Below are 20,790 nucleotides of genomic sequence, written 5' to 3'. Positions count from 1 at the left end.
TTATTGAGGGCACGAGTATCAGGAAACACGGGGATCACTGGAGCATCGGAGGAACCTGCACAGTGGATGAAGCAGGATATGCATCAACTCAGGCCCCAGGTCCTTAAGAACCATGTGGGAGAGGATTTCTTGGTGGCAGCAGTGTGATACCCAGGAGGACTTTCCCTGATGTACCCCTTACCTGTGTTAACACAGCAACATCACTTTAGATGGCACGTGAGTCCCTGTCCCATCCCTGCTGCGCTCAAATGGGGCTTCCCTCCACACAAAGTGCCCCGGAGCCCTTTCCTGAAACACTATACACAGTTACTCATCTTGAAAGGGTTAGTATTTTCGTCTGTAGGAACTTTTGACTTTTGTTTTAACATTGAAAAATTACTTTCTAGAAGCCAAAACCCAGAGGATAATTGGGAAAGCCTATGAGTAAATTTCTAAGCGCACGTGTGGGCAGTTTATGTGTGAAACAGATGTGAAACACATCTGCTGGAAGGTGGATGCCTTTGAAGCCGTGGAGTAGAAATACTTGGGTTGTCTTCTACGACTCCTGCTCATTGGGGGAAGCAGTAGCAGGAGGACGATTTGTCTCTTTGTTCAGTCCTTAGACTGGTACAATGAGATTGGAGGTTGGCTTTTTTTTTTTTTTTTTTTTTAAAGAATGAATAGACAGAGATTTCATTAGGTGATGCTGGTTGTAAAGGAAGAGTTAAACCACTAAAATCGAGGCCCCTGGGATTGTTCTAACCACCAAACGTTCTCTGAAATCATAACTGATGCAGTTCCAATGATTTATTTAAATACAACTTGAGTATAAGAAGGGTGGTCAAAATCTTGGTGGTTAACTCATTTCCTTCCTCAAGAAAGTCTGGGAAATGAGTGCAAAGGGTCAGTGAGCCTCCAGAAACTCCCGGTCTCAAAATAAATAGGACCAACATCATTATTACGGGGAAGGAGCTTTTTGCAAATCTGAATTAGTGGTTACAAACACGCTGGGAGACTGAGGGCGCCGAGTGAGGAAATGCTGCTTGCTTTTCAACAGGTGCAGTTCGGTTTTGATTATTGATGACAACACTCCACTAAATGAAGAGCAGCTAATGTTCTAAAAGTGAAACTGGGAACCTTTAGCCTCATCCCGAGGAGGCACAGACGACCAAAGTATTTTTGTTGTTTGATGTTGGAGTCATTTCTGGAGTGAAAGAGGAATGGAATTTGAGTGTGTGGGGAGAAAAATCTAAACTCTGTTTTTGTTTTCAATGAAAAGGGCAAACAAAAGGGAGAGTATTACACCTTTGGAGCGGGGGTGGGGAGTGCCGGCCGGCAGTGATGCATCTCTTGCCCAGCTGGCCTTTCTCTGTGGGCCCGACTGGCCTGGGGGCTTGCCGCATCATTGCAAGGGTAGTCAACCTGGATTCACAATGGTTGTGGCATCGGTCATTCGTTTTGGGAATACGGGACACCCTTGGAAATTCCATTGAGCCCAATGGGCTTCTGGGACTTGAAAGGAAAAGACAGAGATCTCTTACCTCCTGGGAAAATATAGTTACCTAAAGCCTAAGTCTTGCTAATGACGTGTTAGACCCACCCCAGGTCCCCAGGTTCCTAGGCCATGAAGTCACTAAAGGTCACAGAGGTGGACTCCCACCTGAGGGCCACCCCTGCTGGGCTGAGCTCCAGGGCAGAGGGGGGAGCATGGTCGTGATGGGAGGTTTTCCCTCTGATGTTTCCCTTTGTTACCTACATACACTTGTAAAGAACTGTGTCTCTGAACATGTGACTTGAGGGATCCGTATTGTACAGTTTGTAGTTTCCATTCCTCGGCACTTCCCCCCAAAGCCGAGACCTAATTGTTCACGTGGAGGGCCCGACTGATGTCCAAATGACCCCTCCTCTCACTCCCGTCCTTTTGCTCTTTTATTTAATGAAGAAGCAAAGTGTCAAGTTTTCCAAGATGTATTTTTCCAGAAAGCAAGACCTGAAATTTCCCACAAACAAAATTGTGATTTTTTTGGTGTGCATTTCTGTGATTTTTTTTTTTTTTCTCCGTCATAAATCTCATTGCATAAACCATGGCTGTGCTCTGATGGCCCAGCTGTCTGTCTAGCTCTTTCTACCTGTTTATGGGCTGGGCACTTGGGCCCTGGTCTACTGTATTATGCATATGTGGCCATTGAAGGGAGAAGGAACACAAAAAAACCAAAACAAAGTCAAAGAGAATTATGAAACAGGACAGAAAGCTCATTTTAATTAAAATGGCCCATAGAGCTCTTTGGTATTCTGTGTTTCAGTCTTACTTATCAAAGAACTCATGCTGAGCCATTCTTAGGTTATTAAGAGTCAAATTACTGTTTTTCTTAGTATGTGGGCAAAGCCTGGTTGGATGTTATATAATGACGAAGCATGACTTGAAGCAAAACCATATCTCCCTAATTGTGCTGATGCCTGGGCTTTTTTAACATCAGTTAAAAAGTTGGCTGAGATCTCCGGGCTTCACATCACCTATCCTTAAGATGAGAAGGATAGGATAGGAAATCTCTAACGTCTGATCCTTTCCAGCACTAAAACCTGTGATTTAGTAGCCTGACCATAACGCAGCATCAGCCATTTTTCATCTTAAACAGCAGCACAGAGTTTGTTTTTTATAAGGAGGTTGCCTTTAAGGCTAGATGTTTAGTAGGGCTCTGAGCAGTGATTACAATTAAATGTAGAAAAGCAAGAAGATGACTGAGATAACTAATAGACCAGCTCAATTGCTAGCTCATTCCTAGGTAATGATTTAGGCATAGAGGAGAAGAACATTCTTAAAAACCATCTTTCAAGCCACTTACTAACTGCATAAGACCCAAGAGAGATCATGGGATAAAGCTCTCCCTCAACACGGCCATAGAATTGGCACAAGAGCCCACGGCATCCAAGAGGTTAGAATTCCCACGGAGCGGCCTGGCAGAGGAGAGGAAGCATTGTAGAGTATGGACTGTTAGTTTCCAAGTACATTTCAGGTCCAAGAAAAGACAACTACAAAAATTATTTTCTTATCACAACTGAACTGGTTGTTTTGATGGTTAGGTTAGATTTACATTTTCTAGGTTATTAAGTGTAATGCTTAACCCCAAAGTGTGTTTATTTGGAAAAATCAGTACTAATTTGCGTTTTAATGTATTCATATTTGTTGAGCTTTTTTTCAACCAAGACACTTCTGCTTTAATGTCAGATCAGGGAGACTGTGACGAGGGGCAGGTGTATGTTGGTATCTGCTGGCATGTGTTGTCTGCTCACCTGTGTCCTGACTGTTCCAGGTGCCTCCTGTGTACATGGCACCCTGTCCCCTGCACAGCCCAAAGAGGTGGGCACTGTTCTTTTGTCCCCTTTGCACATGGGGCTCCTAGGTGGTGGAGCTGTTATTTGGACCCAGGCAATTTTTGCTCCAAAGTTCATGCCCATATTAAAATATGGTTCCATGTTTTGTTTAAAAAAAAACCCCAAACACTGTTATGATAAACGAAAGACACGTAGGTAGTAATGGCTTCCCAAGAGCATATAACTATCAGTTGATGCAGGGTATACTGTTGAGAGTAAAGTTGGGGGGAGGGGTATGACGCTGTTCTTCTAGCTTCCGTGACCTGTATGAGATTTTTTTTTTTTGGTGTGTGGTAAAAGTATAACATAAAATTTGTCATTTATTTCTAAAACTTTTTCATCATCCAAAATAGAAACTCTGTATCCATTAAACATTAATTCCCTCCTCCTCCTTTCCCCAGGCCCTGGTAACTTCGAATCTACTTTCTGTCTGTGAATTTGCCTGTCCAGGTATCTCCTATAAGTGGAATCATAGGAAATGTGTCCTTTTGTATCTGGCTGTTTCACTTAATATGTTCAAGGTTCATCCATGTTGTAGCATGTATCAGAACTTCCTTCTTTTAAAAGAGTGGCTGAATCATATTCCATTATATGGATATATCACACTTCGTTTATCCGTTCATCTGTTGATGGGCGCTTGGGTTGTTTCCACCTTGTGGCTACTGTGGATGACGCAGCTATGAACATTGGTGTACTAGTATCTGTTTGAGTCCTTACTTGGAGTTCCTTCGGGTGTATACCTAGGAATGGAATTGCTCGATCATATGGTGATTCTGTGTTTAGCTTTTTAAAGAAGGCCGTGACGTTTTTAAAGAGTTAAGTTCAAAAGGCAGCGGATGCCCTTTTGGCAGTCTGTCCCCAGAGCACCTTTCTGGGCACCGTCAGGGAACAGGCATCGAAGGGAACAGGCATCGAAGGGGATCAGCCTTGCATTTTATAATTCACTTCCCACCTCCTCTGGAGAGATCCATTGTTTACTGAGTAGAGGGAAGAGTTTCTGCCATTGGTCCTCAAAGATCAGAGCTCACCCAGCCCTGTTCTCTGGACCCCTCCCGAAAAGCAAACCTCTTGGCGTTTAAGCATTAAACAGGTGTTTGTCTCCAGGTCTGCGTGGTGACAGGAAGCAGCGTGTGCTACAGCCCTTGGCACATGTAAGCTCAGTTTGTATGTATACATCCCAGAGGGATGGTCTGGAGTCCCCCAGGAACCAGCTGAAAATGGGGATCTGCCATGGGCTAGTAAGATTTTAGGCATCCTCATGACACCTGGTTTATGTTGAATTGTAGTTCGTGGGGCACCTTATGAAGGCCAGGGTTAAAAGGGAGTGCTGTCCTTCTCCATAATTTGAGCCCTGATACTGGTGGAAGGAACTCTTGGGGGTATTTACCATCATGTGGACACATCATTCCTCGATTTGGCACAGAGCAAAACTTTCCATCCAGCTTCTGGGTGTTTATTCTGCTTGTTATCGAACACCTGGGTGTTTGGAAATGTTCAGAGTTTTTTGCAATGTGGAAAGCAAACATCCAGGTGACAGCTGGGTCTTTGACCTTTCACCTTTCACCTAGGTGTTTTGGTGTCCTACCAACTCAATCGACATTCCCAGTTGTCAGCTGAAGGCTAGGGGTTTTAGGTGCAACGTGGAGGCTTTAGGTAACTGAGGAATTCCGAGAAAACCTGTCTGGGCCACCTTTTGTCTTTGCAATGACAGGGTGTAGAATGTTTGTGGATCCAGTTTTTGGATTACAAGTAAGAAGAGAGTTGAGGCCATTAGCTTCAGTCTGCTTGGTTTCAGTATTGAAATGTTATTTTTAGAAGATTTTAGTGAACATAGTTTTGAAACTCCATGCTCTCTCATTTTGTTCCTTGGCAGATGAAAAATACTGATGAATTCCACAAAGATTTAGCCACAGGGAGGAATGAGAAGAAGGGATTGTGCATGGTCAGTTACTGCAGGATTTCTCTTCTCCCTGGCTTTTGTGGTCTGTCCGCCGGAGAGTTACACATGCGGTGGTTCTGCCACAAAACAACTACTACCCTAGGGTTTATTTCACTTTTTCTGTTGTGTGTGTGTGAGATTTATGTTTAAATTTGAAAAGTGAAAATGAGAAAAGAGTAAACATTTCTAATCCTACTGCTTAATTATATAAAGTATATCACTAACAGTTGAGTACATTTTCTTTCTGATTTTACCTTGTACACAAGTCATGCTTACAGATTCAGGCCTATTTGCGCCTAGAAGGTTGTGTGTGTGTGTGTCATGTGTGTGTCTTGTGTGTGTATTTTTTTACAAAATGGAATCATGAATATACATATTTGCACTCAGGCTACTTGTTTTCATTCATCAGTAACTATCAGTGATATTTTACCGGGACGGAACATAAGAATACCTCATTCTTTTTAATGACTGTATGCTATTCTTTTGGAATAAACTGTTCATGTTGAATGAGTCTCCTGTTGATGGATTCCAGTTTTCTTCTGTTACAAACTGTGCTTGAAGCAACAATTTTATTATGTGCTTTGAAGTAATCCTGCTCTTTTCTGTGTAGGCAAGATTTCTAGAAGTGGAATTAGCTGGGTCCAAAAAAAAAAATGTGTGTTGCTAATTTTAATGGGTACTAGCAAATTATTTTACAGAAAGGTTTTTCTCAACTTATGTTATCAATTTGAGTTTCTATTTCCCTCCACCCTCACCGAGTACTCAATGACATTGATCTTTCTAATTTTTGTTAATCAACTGGTGAATAACAGTGTCTCATCATTGTTTTTCCTTTTTTTTGCGGTACGCGGGCCTCTCACTGCTGTGGCCTCTTCCGTTGCGGAGCACAGGCTCCGGACGCGCAGGCTCAGCGGCCATGGCTCACGGGCCCAGCCGCTCCGCGGCATGTGGGATCCTCCCGGACCGGGGCACGAACCCGCGTCCCCTGTATCGGCAGGCAGACTCTCAGCCACTGCGCCACCAGGGGAGCCCTCATCATTGTTTTAATTTGCAGTTCCCTGCTCCTTAATGAGGTTAAGCATCTTTTCATATGTTTGTTGAGTACTTACATTCCCTCTTCTGTGCAACCAAAGATGGTTTATGTTCATTTGACCTAAGTGGCAGAAACAATGGAGCATTAAAAAGCAAAAAAAAGGAATTGAGAAAAACGTGTCGAAGATGACATCTTACATTTTTGTAGTTTCTTTAGGTGTACCCGGAATCTCGGTATGGAAATGGTGTGTTTAAAAAAGCACAGAAATCTTTGTGCCTCTGTTCCCCATCTTTGTAGAGTTACTGTTTGTAGTCTCTTAGCTTGTCATTAAGCAACCAATAATTAATGGTAGGATGTCCCCTACAAAAGTGTCAAATAGTCTCCCTGTTGGAGACTTCCAAGGGCATCCATTGGAAAATGCCACAGCTCATAAAATTTGGGATTGGTGGTATGTCAAGGAATCAAATACTGGAGCCATGGTGTAAGAAAATAAATATTAACAGCACTGTATGGGGCAATATTGATTGAGTACCAAGGTCTCTGGAAGGGCAGAAGCACCCTGTTGGGTAAATGTGTTTCTCATTGTGAAAGCATTTTATAAATGTTAACTTATTAACATTATTGTCGTGCATCTCTAGGAAGTAAATATCCAGGGAGCACATGCCCTTGTAGATCTTACGTGGAATGCCATAGCCCCGACGAAAGACTGGAGCTGACCATAGGCCCTAGGGTTAAAAAAAGGCAGTGGCGTGCGGGGCTGTATATGCCAAGATTTAATGTCTCGGGCAGAGACAGACCATGCCCTGCCTGCACAGTTCAGGTTCAGCTCCATTTGGAATCCACTCTGTGCCAAATCTGGATCCAGGCACAAGAAAGACATTGACAGTTTGGATGGGGTCCAGAGACAGGCACTAGCCATGATTAAGGGCTTATGGGCATGACATTTGAGCAGGGGCTCAAAGAACTGAATATTTACAGCGGGGCTAAATGCTGGATTACGTGGCTTGGTGACATCGGCCCGAGTTACCCTCCAAGTGACTGGTTCCTCAGAGGCCAAGAGAGCCCCATTCCTGCTACTGCTGAGCGCTTCTGGAGAGGGAGGGTCTCATTGTGGGCTCATCTGCCTCGAGTTAAGTCGAGGAGCTAGCACCTGCCTTTTCCATGCTCTGAGCCTACAGCTCCGGGGTAGCCCCCGGGGGGCCAGGATTTCCATAGGGAATGCTTAAACTGGAGATTTTAGTGTCCACGTCTTCTCTTCTTCCTGAGCGTCCCTTTTATACATTCTGCAGAGAAGGTGCTTCTCCAAAGAGGAGACACAGCCTCTCGTTTTGGTTCTCCTAAAAGCCTGTGGCCCAGCCAAGAGCAGAAAGTGAGTCTTCTCCGATGTAGAGAATAGACTCTCTCCATTGTAGGTCTGATGACTTCAAGTTCATTGACTGCCAGACATTTCCCCTGGGACAGTGAGACGAACACCCCATCACCAGCTCTAGGACCTTAGACTGAAACAACCTCCATGGTTTACAGGGGGAGTCGTTTTCAGGCAGCAGCTGAAGCAAAGGGACTGCTCGGAACGCAGTCTTAATTCAGGGCTTGTAGTCTGTGAAGAAGAAGAATCCAGCCTTCACCCCCATGATGCTTCCCAAGACTGTTAGTGATGACCAGCAATCTTGTTTTTGGACTCAGCGTCAGTAACTGCACTCTGCCGTGATGGCTTGTGCTGAACTGAACGACTGACATGAAAAGAGTTGTACTATCGCGTGTTCTTCTAACCTCTTACCTCTGTTGGCTCTGCTTTTCCAAGTGGACAGCTGCTCTGCCCTCCCCTCTTTATAATGGAGCGTTCACGAGACGATTTTCTTTATTCTCTAATTTAGTTCCTAGAATCTCTCATGTGCTTGCGCAGGCTCTGCTGGCATTATCGGTTTTTTATGTGATTAAGGCAGAAAACACTTGCAGTGCTCAGGGAATCATTCAGAAGGTCAGTTGGAATCCCTGAAATAGGATGAGTAGGCCCTGGCTTTTTATTTTTTCTTTCCATTTCTCCAGAATGCCTTGTCCAAAATGCCTTTAAAGAATGATACGGATTTGGAGAGAAATATTAAAGCCATGAACCTGAAAGATGAAATCTGCATTTTGACCTTGATAAGGAAAAATCATGCTTGCTTGAAAGTCTGAGTCTATTGAAATACTTTGAAAGCAAGGTGGAAACCTTAGAACCTAGTCTGTTTGCATGTTGACAGAACTAGGGTAAGAATCACAATAACTTCTTTTCTCATGTGCTGCTTATCTTTGAAAAGTCTCAAGGAGTTTGTAAACAGATAGATACACAACTTAAGTTTCCTGAGGATTCATTGCTCCCATATTTGAAATTCCGAGTGTATCTCAGGAACATGTAGCATCTATTCAGCCAGAGATGGGAGGGGCAGACCTATGTTTCCAGCTGAAACTTCTTGAGATGTCCTGACAGCATCTAAGCGCTGTGGGGAAGGATCTAAGAGGACTTCAAACCAGAAGCTTCCAGGAACAATAACAGCACCTACCTTGTGGGCTCCTTGGGAGAGTTAAGGTTAAGTTAGCTGAGGTGGAAAGGAGCGCTCAGCAAAGTGCCTGGTTTACGGTACGTGTTCACTGGCGTTTGCTCTACGTAGTTCCTTGGTGCTGTAGGGTTTGAGGGCTCCCAGTGGAGGAGCAGTCTGAGGCTCACCTGCCCTGGGGCACTGACGCTGTGGGTTAGTGTTAGGTTCCCCGGCCACTTGGCAGCTCCTGGAGGACCCCTCAAACCTGTGACAGTGACAGACCTACTGCAAACACTCTTTTGTATCTTAACATGATGATGTCAGCTTGCCAGATGTTCACCATGATGATAATTGTTGTTTTCCTTTGTCACCAGTCTGAGTATTTATTATGAGGAAAATTTAGAATTCAGGTGATTCTTCTCTGCCTTCCTTGTCTCCCTCAACTTCTTTTTAAATCAAGAAAGCAAAGCGCCTGGTGTTCTGTACTAAGATTGTTCAATAACCACCTTTCCTCTCATCTTTGCAGGTACGAAACCAGCATTGGAGCCTTATCATGGAAAGCGTGGTCCCATCCGACAAAGGAAATTATACCTGTGTGGTGGAGAACGATTACGGGTCCATCAATCACACGTACCACCTTGATGTTGTTGGTGAGTTTGCTTCTCCCCGAGCGGCAGCCATGTGCCAGCCTGCTGCAGCTTTACTCATTTGAAATTGTGAAAGTGAGTCTTGTTTCTCCCCATGCTTTCAGGAGGCTTGGTTTGTTTTCATTCTTTCTAAATACACGCTATCATTTGGGAAGGATTCTTCTGTCATTTGACAATGTTCTGTTTCCTGATTAGCTGAGTTTTATGTGTTTTGCGTGATCCCCTTGGCTCCCAAGCATCATTTTGTGTAATGTGGATGTGGTGTGAGATGTGCTGATGTTCTGGAAGCTGAGATTTCTCTGCAAAATGTTAGTGTCTGCAGGGAAAGGTACAGTTAGACTGTGGGAGAACATTGTTGCTGAAAGAAGGGCAACTATATAATGCTGGCTGAAGAGTAAAGGAAAAGGTATTATAATGACTGAGATTATAGCTGGTTGGACTAAGGTTAACGTCAAGGGACCCTTCAGTCCCATCAGAAGAAAGTCATTAAACACTACAAGTTCAACATCTATTCCTAGAAGCTATTTCTTCTGTGAAAAGGGAACTGTTTTAATGGGCTTATGAATACTTTTTTTAATCAAAGTGCTTAAATAAACTATTTTAATGAAATATCTTAAGACAACATAACTTGTTGTCCTGGAAACTCAAATTTCTTCCTAAGGCTGGTCTATTATGATGGGTTTAGTTGTAACCGATGAAGAAAGGCTGTTTCTCTGTCTTGTTGGAGGATTGATAAACTTACACCTAGGAGGTGTCTCGTTTCGGGATGGTGGGCTGAGATCTTTCCTTTGTAGAAGCCACCTTTTGTCTTTGCCATCTACCCTGACTCTCGGTGTGGCCACCTGTCCTTGAGTCCTTGCTGTGGGTTACCTAATCGGTTTGCACATCCCCACATGCAGGTTTCTGACTCCTGCTAAAGTCTCAGTCTCACCTTGACTCATTTTGCGTTAGTGTGACCCTCTGTAACCCCACAAACTCATGCCCGCCCCCTGTGCATCCACAAACAAAGGCCTTCCGCCATCATTTCCTGTGCACGTGCCCTTAGTATTATTTCACATGTGGGCATTTCTTCTCCTTCAATAAAATATAAACTCTTTGAGGAGAGAGACCCCATAGATATTTGAGTTGCCCAAAGAGCCATTAAAGAAACTTTGCGACATCTTGATAAACCAAATTACATAGATGTGGTTAATTGAAGTTTTAGGTTAACTGAAAATTAAATAGAAAACCATTTTAATTTTCTATCAGGTTAAATTAAATCCATAAGAAACTCTGCCTTGGAAAGCATGATTCAGTCTTTATCTCCATTTGTAAAGTGTTCAGTGAAAAAAACAGCATTTTGTTATTCAGAAGCCTTAATGTGAAATTTGAAAGGATTTTGTATAATATAGATTCTATAGATATTCATCAAAGCCTGAGTTTTAAGAGCCTTCTTTTCTCACAGAGATATTTGTGGAATGTTTCTTAGCGGGAATCACTACGTACTGATAGTTTACCAAACAAACACAAGGAGAAGTAACACTCACACATGAGAAGAAAATGGTTAACATTTATTTTGGCATTGATGTGTCATAAGTCTATCAATCAAAGAGCACACGACTTGGACTTCCCTGGCGGTCCAGCAGTTAAGACTCCACGCTTCCAATGCAGGGGGCGCAGGCTCAATCCCTGATCGGGGAACCACGATCCCACGTGCCACATGGCGCGGCCCCCCAAAATAAATTAATTTAAAAAAAAAAAAAAAAAGAGGAGCACACCACTTGGATTTCACTTTGGGCCTCGCATATCCTGAGTTTGACATGAAAGTGTTCCTATTAAAGGAAAGAAAGTTTTGGGGCTAAAAGTTCTAAATAGTTAATTTTGGACAAAAGTCATTTATTGTGGGAATAAAATCATTGTGTTAACAGCAGTCTTTGGGGATCCTGGCTTTGCAGAGATCTACAAATCATTCATTAAGATTGGTTGGGGCCATTCCAGGAATCAGGAGTCATATCTCGGCCACTTGAGCCACGGGCTCTCTCGCTTCTAGCAGGTTTTAGGTTGAGTTGTTATGTAAAATGTTCAAAAGCCCCTCACCCCACCTCCCCTTTCAGCTTGCTGGCAGCTCATCTCTGTGAAGCCCTGAAATCTCTCTTAGAGTTTAGGGTTGGATTTGAATTGTGCTGCTGAATAATGGAATTGTGCTGTCTAATGTTAATCCCCTGGCAATCAGTCTTGTTGAAAAGAGCGTATGATTCAGTGGTGTAATGTGGAGGGAGCGTAGTGTATGGAGTAATGCAGAGAAAGGCCTGATTATGTCACAAAGTTGGGAGATCGCCCAGTTAAACGTGGGCCAATAATGACACAATGCTGGTTGGGAATATCCATTAAAGCTCAACCCCAATAATTTTCCAAGCCTTGAACCTTCTTTATAAATAGAAGCCAAAAGTCAGCGGAGTATAAGACATTTTCAGGAAAGATGGAGGTGTGAAATACTCTCATCTTTGCTCAAAACCCTAGTAATTGCTTTGAGAAGTGGTAATAAAATAAGAATTGAGTCAGCTGAAGCGTCTCAGGCAGACTTACAGGGCTGGCAGACAGTCATCCTGAACATCTCGGCAAGTGGAAACAAAAGGGGTTCAGGCTTGAACTGTGAATTTCTGGTGGCCTGTAGGTCCAAGTTTAATACACGGCTGCGTGGTAGCAGCCTCTCACCTCCATCTCGGTTTGACAGAATATCAGAGACTCTTTCCCAGAGAAAGTGAAGTCCTGACCTAGTTCCCGTTCTCCGAGGTTTTATTTTTGTTGCTATGATACATAGGCTTGTAGTTTGGATATGACGACGCATCAAACTGGGTGAGACCTTTTTATTGAAATTCTTCCCTGGAAAGGCATTCCCATAAGCACTTTAATGTAAAAGCTGTGTAATTTAAGTGACATTCTTGTGTTCTGGAATTAAATAGCGAGCCATTGTTGTGTGTGAGGGAAACGCTTTGGTTTATGGGAGCCTTTTAGGAGCCCTGTTTGATCCTCATTAAAATTGACACCATTACTTTTCAGCCATTTACTTGCAAGGGAAAATTAGTGTGAAGCTCCACATCTCAGTAATTGTGGTGATAATAAAACGGGCTCTCCTTAAAATAGCGAGCTCTGGGAGGTGGCAAGTGCTCGCCCGTAGCTCATCAGTGAGTGAGGCTGGAGCGCAGAATTCTGCCTGGGGCCCGCCACCAAGAAGCAGCAGCCTGGCAGAAGGCCTTTAACTTTTTTTTTTTTTTTTTAACATCTTTATTGGGGTATAATTGCTTTACAATGGTGTGTTAGTTTCTGCTTTATAATGAAGTGCATCAGTTATACATACACATACGTTCCCATATCTCTTCCCTCTTGCGTCTCCCTCCCTCCCACCCTCCCTATCCCACCCCTCTAGGTGGTCACAAAGCACCGAGCTGATCTCCCTGTGCTGTGCGGCTGCTTCCCACTAGCTATCTATTTTACGTTTGGTAGTGTATATACGTCCATGCCACTCTCTCGCTTTGTCCCAGCTTACCCTTCCCCCTCCCCATATCCTCAAGTCCATTCTCTAGTAGGTCTGTGTCCTAATTCCTGTCTTACCCCTAGGTTCTTCATGACATTTTTTTTTTCACTCTCCTCGTGTCTGAAAAGGAAGGCGCTGAGACTCACTAATGTTAGATAAAGGCAGCCCGGTGTTGTGAGCATAGCGGCTCTGTCGGCCCACACACTGGGGACCAAGAGAACTGGGACAAGTGACTAGCTCCTCTGAGCCTCTCTCAGCGATGATGCTTACCTCGTTTCTGTGATGGCTGTATCAGTTTCCTAGGGGCTGCTGTAACACATCATCACAGGCTGGATGGCTTAAAACAATAGGAAATTATTCTCTTGTCAGTTCTGGAAGCCAGAAGTCTGAAGTCAGGCTCTCTGTAGGGTTGGATCCTTTTGGAGATTCCGAGGACGAATCCGTTCATGCCTCTGTCCCAGCTTCTGGTGGCTGTCAGCAGTTCTTGGCTTGTGGACATATCACTCCACCTCCAGCTCTGTCTTCCCGTGGCCTTCCTCTCCGTGGTGTCTCAAATCTCCCTCTGCCTTTCTCTCGTAAGGACACCTGTCGTTGGATTTGGAGCCCATCTTCAATCCAGGATGACCTCATCTTGAGGTCCTTAAACTCCATCACAAAGACCTTATTTCCAAATAGGGTCACGTTCACAGGTGCCAGGGGGTTAGGACATGGACTCATCTTTTCTGGGGCCACAGTTCAACCCACTCTAGTGGTTATGAGAAATCGGTTGGGTAAACAGGTGAAAACACCCAACTGGTACCTAGGTGGCTAGCAACAAATGCTACTTTCCCCCTTTCTAAACTTGGAAACTCCTTTGAGGGTTAGAAGACGTCTTAAATGGCCTTTATGGACTCAACCAGAAGTTTTGTTGAACAACCTGGTTGCCGTGTTGGGACCGCCAGAACCGGCCAGTGGCTGACGGTCACTTGTCCTGCTGAGGTTTCCATCTTTGGTTAATGCTGTCGTCAGGGCTTTCCCAGGACTGAGATAGTTGCTTGAACTCACAGAAGAGGGTTGTAGAGTTTGAGAGCTTCAGGTTCATCGAGTTGGTCTCGTCACCTCCACCTCCACCTCCCACCCCATTTTACAGTTGGGGACCTCCAGGTTCCGGGCGGGGAAGTGATGTTTGCCAAGGTCTCGAAGGAACTCCAGAGCTGGGTCCTCTCGAATCCTAGACTCGTGCTGCGCGCACCACACACTGCTGTCTCTGTTTCAGGATTGCTGTGGAGTCAGCAGCTGCCGCAGCCAGACTCAGAGGTGAACCCCATGTGCAGCTCTTTGTTTCCAAAAAACCCCAAAATGTGAGAGAGAGAGATGGAAGTATTCAGAAGACCAGTTGCTCCTTCTCACTCATATAGACCCTTTCTTTGGCTTGGAATTGTGAACTCTGCCCCCTTTCGATGTCCAGTTCTGCATTCCCAGAGACCATCAGATAACTTGTGAGCTTTTCACCTGGCATGGGGTATTCTGGGGGACAGCAGAGCAGCAGAGGTGGATACGGGGCCTCTGGATTTGCAGAGGCCAGCCTTGCCTACTCCTCTACAGTCTACTTTCCAGAAATTTGTCCTCCCGGGGCAAGAGCTATAAGCAGCACACAGTGTCTCGGAGGCTGGTTGGGAGCCGATCGGGGCCAGGAGTCCCTTCTGGCTGGGAGGGGATCACCCAGGCCCCTCCGCCAGCGCTGACTTGTTCGGCGGCAGACAGGGACAGTGCTGTCCACTGGCCCTTGACATCAATCTGCTGTAACCCGGCTTCAGACGTGATGGGACTCAGCCCGAAAGCAAGAAGGAGTCCGTGCCAGTGCTGACTGCCACCCCCCAGGTGTGTGTCGGGGAGGAGTGAAGGCTGTTATTGCGGGCGCTGACCCATAGGCCTGACTAAGGGGCTGACGTTGAGCGCTCGGCAGCCCGTCCAGTGGGAGAGGTGGTGTCAATCGTTTATTGCTTGGGGCAGTCCCGTCCTGGGAAGACAGAGGACCCAGTGTGATCCCTGAGCCCTAGGGAGGGGACTGAGGCAAGTCAGAGCCCCCGAAACCACACTTCTGCAGTGCACCGGACCTTTCTTTCTGGTGGGAGGTGTCAGGTTGGAACAAAGTGGTGTTTCAGTAAATGAAGAAATGGTGGTCTAGTTCATTAATTAACTGGTTGGTTTATTAGGACCGTTCCCAGCCACTTGTTCCTTATGGAAGACCCTTCTCTGTCCTAGTTTCTGTCACATCATGGCTCCCGGACACTGCTTCTGTTTCTCTGAGTGAAGAGGGTGGCTGCAGTGCAGGTGGCATGAAACTACACAATACCGTGTATCTGGAGATTTGAACGCATTGGACACCTGACTCTCACCTTCCAACTTGGAGCCCTTGTGCATTTCCCTGGCACTCGCCAGGCCTCAGCTCCACAGAGCCCCTTGGGATTCTCAACTTGAAGCATCTTGACCTAGAAGCTTCCTGGCCAGACCTCATTTGATTTTCCATATTCATGATTTTGATGCCAATGAATTCTTTTCCATTTCTTGCTCTGAGTTCAAGACTTGGTGTTTATCCGTTGCTACAGCATCAACCCTCGGGGGGACACCTGAGCACCTCTGCAGGTACTGGTGGGAATTACGTGGGTGAGTGGTTCAAATCCTGTTTCCATCCTTTGCTAGCTTTGTGGCCTGGGAAGTCATGGAACTTCTGAACCTCAGTTTTCTCATCTGTAAAATGGGGGATGGCATGCTTTGGTAGGAGGGCGGTGCTTTTAAATAATGGGACCCACTGGTGATGTCTAGTCCTGTCATCAGGGGGTCCCACACCTCCTTTCATAGCTCTCAGCTGAGACATGTACACTCAGCTCAGCCCTGGCTAAAGGAGTGGTTGGTCCTCTCCTTTCCTTCAGGACGCAGATTTCAAAACTTCCTTTGGTAGCTACTGTTTAACGAGCCTTTTGGTTGCTACAGAGTGGCTTTTCATACCTATTTCACAACAGGTATTCCAGGGGCAAAAGCTGGCCAGTGGGTGGCTACATCAGCGCCGAAGGTACTGAGCGGAAAGCGCTTTCCTGCAGGACTGATACCAGCTCAGAGTTACTCCTTCTGGGCATTGAGGGCAGGTGATGCCTGTGGGTGCCAGCTCCTGGGGCTGGAGCAGGCACACGCTGGCCTGGATGGGACCATGCGAGAACTGCCGTATCAGCATATTTGGATGTTCTCTGCAAGCCGTCAGTTGCCCTCTGCTCCATAGCTGAGGAAGGAAGCCTTATTGATTGTTTTGGATTCTGGCCGTGGGCCTGACTGCGGTGACTGGGGTGAGGGCTGATACTTGAGCTCTTGTCTGATCTTTGGCATTGAGTCTATGGTGTGGGCAAAGAGGATGTGGAAGTGTTACAGACAAGTGAACGACTTACAGCATTTTGTAAGAGGGTCTCTTCGTCGTAGCTGGAAATAATTCAGGTGGGCGCAGAGGGCAGAGAGAAAGCTTGTTGCTACTAGTCTCTGGGCAAGTAAGCGTGGCGTGAAGATGTAGATTCATCCATGGCAGTCAGAGTGCCCAGCGATTTGAGCTAGAACTTAGCAAGCTTTTGATCAGTATGTGCTGAATTGAAATAGTAGAACAGCCTGAGTTACTTCTGTTTGGGGGTATGTGGTTCTTAACATATGGCAAATCCTAATGCAAGGAATCTTCCGAGTTCCTCTCTAAACGTATATATACAGCTTCAATTACTGGTCACCTTTTTTCACAAAAGACCCCAGTTGAGACGTATTATGCCGACTCTCACTAAGATGGGTGTAGAAATGCCAACAAACTCTTCCCCTTTTAAATAATACTTCCACCAGAGTGCTTTTATGGAGTCTCCCTCCCTTAGAACACCCTGCTGTTACATTCAGGTCTTGTGTTTGGTTTATTTTCACCGTCAGGAGAAGGTAGGGCAGAAACGACCTATCGTAACGGGGGTGTGTTCCCAAGTTCAAGAGCAGGTTTGAGTTGGAGAGGCAGCATTTAGAGTTTCACCATAATGAGGTCAGAGTCGGGTTGGAAGTGGGGAAGAGATGGCTGAGGGGAGGATGTTAGTGTTTCTCTGGGAAAGTTTTTCTGTTTCTCCTTCTGAGAAGAGAGAGATGAGGAGACGAGGACATCAGTGCCTTGGTTTAGAGGGAAAAGATAGAGCAGAGCATTCTACAGGGATTGTCGTTATTGATTGTACTGTAATGGTTAATCCTCTATCTATGGGGCATCTCGTGCTTGGCCTAGAGGGTGTTTGGGACAATTGGTTGAATGAAACACGTGCTTTGGCCTCTTGGGGTTCTCAGCTCACAGTGCAAAAGACCCCAAACTGCCGCAGTGAGAAGATGATAAGTAGGGACGGAGATTCCTGGATCTTGATAGAACTTCTCCTTTGACTTTCTTTCTCCTGGAGCCTCCCCCTTAGAGAATTCTCTCAAACAAGGCCTGTAGGAATTCGGTCCATCCCCAATAAATGCGCACATCACGGGTCAGGTGGCGCCCCAGGCACATTCTTTATCGTCTCAGCCTGAAAGGGCTCTTTTTTGAAGATACACATTGCATATTATTTGGGAGGAATCTTCTGGAAGTTGTGCTTTTTTTGAAAAAGGAATTCCTCGTTTTATTTGGTTCCGTATACACTCTGGACTGAGACTGAGAAATGAAGGATTTAGTCCTTTAAATTTTACATTTTGGCCAAAAGAAACAAAACCATCTTGTGTGTGAACCATCGCTGAGTGATGGGTGGGCAGTGGGCAGGGTTGCAGGCTGGCCTGAGGCCTCCCATTTGCCTTGGATGGTGAGAAGAGACGTAGAATTCATATTGGAGCCTTTTGTGATCTGGGTGACTATTTTGAAACTTCTCTTTAGATGATGCTTACAGCAAGGAATTATCTAGAATCACTTTTATTTTCAGGGTCTGAGTTTGCCTCTAAGAAAACAAATGAGGTTTTATTGTTCCACTTCTCCTATGGTTCGTTACCAAAGGGAGGCATTTCTTGTTTGCTCAGATGGGCTAAAAGCTTTTGCTTCTGCTTGACACGCCCCAGGAGCAAAGTAAGGCATCTGAGAGATTAACATGATAGATTTTTCTGGACTTCCTCTAGAAGTAAGGTTTTTTAATGGTGAAAGTTGATGAAACTGTCAACATTATTACCGTGGACATCTCTCCATGTCTGTACATATCGCTTTGCTTCATTCTTCCTAGTGGCCTGTGTGCTGTCTGTTGTGAACAGAGTATAATTTATTTAATCATCCCCCTTTTGCTAGGTATTTAACTTGTGTTCATCTTCTAGTTTCCAGTTACCAGAGAGGCTCCGTTGACAAGCTCTGCATACACCTGTTTGTTGGGCACCTGGGTGAATATTTTTCTAGGACCCATTTCTGGATCTTTTTTGATGTCGACATTTTCATCCTAAACAGCTTCATTCTGATCGCTGCTGTCTTTGGGACTCCTCCATGGTTTGGTTTTTAGCTTCTTTGCAGATCATTTGAGAAAAGATATTCTAAATCAGAGTTCTGCCTGTGTAACAAGAGGGTATGTTTAATTCCTGGACTTTTTTTTTTTCTCTCTTCTTTTTTTATTGTTTCTAGCATACTCTTCCCATGAAGGGAACCCAGCTCTGCACACAACAGCTGATAATCTTGCATTCCTGAAAGATGTTGCACCCACTATGGCAAGTGGCGGGGTGCTGAGGCTCCGTGATGGAGCTCCCTAGCGTGACTGCTCTCAGCTGTGTTTACCCCAGCTCCTCAGGAGGGAGCCTGGGGAGACTGATGTCTGAGTTTCGCATCAGCGTGAAAACCAAGCACAATACGGGGTGGTGGTGGGGGACCTTGTGCAGAGTCTTTGCGTCAGAAGAGAGAAAAGCCTTCATTTAGTCAATGGGACAAGATAAACATGCTAAACTAATTGAGAAGGCAGCTTTTCCGTGATCCTAGGACTATATCTTACTCTGTGATATTGTCACCTTTGCCATGTCTCTCTCTCTCTTTTTTTTTTCAGTTGTGGTAAAATACACATAACATAAAATGTACCATTTTAACCACGTGTAAGTGCGCAGTTCAGGGGCATTAAGTACAATTGCTGTGTAACCATCACCGCTCTCGCTCCCAGAACTTCTTCATCATCCCAAAGCTATGCGTCCTTTTAACAAAAAGAAGGGCATTTTTGAACCTAAAATTGGCATACCTTTGTGGCTGCCAAAGAGTCTTCAGTTCCAGTTTAACTTTTCGAAGGCACAGAGATCAGGGTATCGTAAACATTTGGGGTGTAAATAGCACACGGCCCTGCTCCTGTAATTTGCCCAAGAAGACCTAAATTGACACCCAGCTGGTAGAAGCCACTCAACTCCCAGCCAAATAATACCGTCTATGACATTAATTAAGGAAGGCACTGCGCCTCCGCCTGCTTTGGGCTTCCCAGGCCCTCCGGCCTCAGCCAGCACTTCACCCTGCGTCTCCACCTCATCGAGCAAACACAAAGGAATTAGTGGTGTTTTGCTTCTAGCATTTCACATGGTGCAGCCTCCATAAGTCACTGAGGAACCTCAGTGCCGGAGGGAGAACACTTTGGCTTTTCCCAAACCAGCTTTTGCTCCCCAGACTTTGCTCTCTCCGCCGAGAAACATGTATGTTTTAGAGGAAGATGGATCCCCAGCCCAGTTCCTCAAGACCTTCCAGAGTCAGATGTCCAAGCAGGAGGAAAACGAGGCGATGTGCAGGTTGGAGAAAGAGCGGCAAACCAGTCACTTTCTACCAAAATGCATTTCCCGCCCCCCCGCTTTGTTTTTTTAAAGTAATTCCAGGTACCCAGCATCCCTAGCCTGTTGTAGAAGGTGACAAGCAAAATACTGGTTACGCATACCTTGATTCTTTCTGAGAAAGAAAGAAATGTGTACTCCTCCCGTGGCACACCTTCTCATCCTATATCCTAACTGTCCCTTTTCCTCCAGATCACTTTTGGTTCTGACCTTCTTTTGTGCTAGTCTCTAGAGGCTGGAGGAAGCTTAGGGAAAACAAAACTCAGAACCCAGCTAGATGTAGCCTGTCTGGTTTGAGGGCATTTGGCACAGTCTTGACAAGACAATGAACTCATTCTACTAATTGTAATTAGCATGAGGGCTTTAGCAGGTTTTTGGGCTCCTCAAACTTCAGAGGCCTTTGATCGGCTCCCCTAATAACCATGCCTCATGCTAACTGGTTTAGTGCGGTTTTTTTATGCAACAAAAGCCACCACCGCCTCCTCTTGAGAAAAAAGGGAGGCTGGGCTTTAGAAACAAGAATTCTCAGTTGTTTTCACTTGTTCTCTAAATCGCAGAATGTTCTTTCCTTATTCAGCCCCTTGGAGTTGCTAAGAAACTGCCGTTTTAGAGGAAAGGTAATTAAATTTTGATTTTAATTTAAAGACAGGGAAGGCAGGGTTCTTCACGTTCCTTAAATGAAGGGGCGCCCCGAGAGGAGACTTTCTGTTTCCAGATCAGTCCTGGGCAAGCGGTGTGATTGGAGTCTTTTGGTGTTTTGCTGCCAGAGAGCGGGGTTTTGAAATGGTTCTTTGCTGCAAGCGCTGCTGAACTTTGGGGAGGGATGCTTACAAGACCAGTGTGTGCTGGGAAACCAGTGACTCCGGGCTTGATTAATTTATAGGGTGTGATTTAAGAAGCTGGTTCTCCTTCTGATCCCCGGGATGCGTATTTACTGAGTCCGTGCAGGAGGCCCCTCTGCCCGGTGGACATTTTTTATGGCCTTTGCTATGTCAGAGCAAAAGTTGTAGATC

At 45.2% G+C, this 20,790-nt stretch overlaps 1 protein-coding gene across 6 annotated transcripts in view; it reads left to right on the top strand.

Annotated features, from left to right (window-relative positions):
• The window catches only part of FGFR2 (fibroblast growth factor receptor 2), a gene marked incomplete at its 5' end in the record, with an annotated part of 99,279 nt that overhangs the window by 37,079 nt on the left and 41,410 nt on the right, over positions 1-20,790 (top strand). For all 6 annotated transcript variants that reach the window (XM_082674337.1, XM_082674335.1, XM_082674334.1 and 3 more), the window contains one exon: positions 9,366-9,489. In XM_082674337.1, coding sequence (XP_082530463.1) covers positions 9,366-9,489 — 124 coding nt within the window. The remainder of the gene's footprint in view (positions 1-9,365; positions 9,490-20,790) is intronic.

Source organism: Grampus griseus (genome assembly GCF_964374135.1).
Source record: "Grampus griseus genome assembly, chromosome: 16".
Classification (NCBI taxonomy): Eukaryota; Metazoa; Chordata; class Mammalia; order Artiodactyla; family Delphinidae; genus Grampus; species Grampus griseus.
The sequence above is the reverse complement of the archived record's forward strand: the minus strand, read 5'-3'. Positions and strand labels throughout refer to the sequence as shown.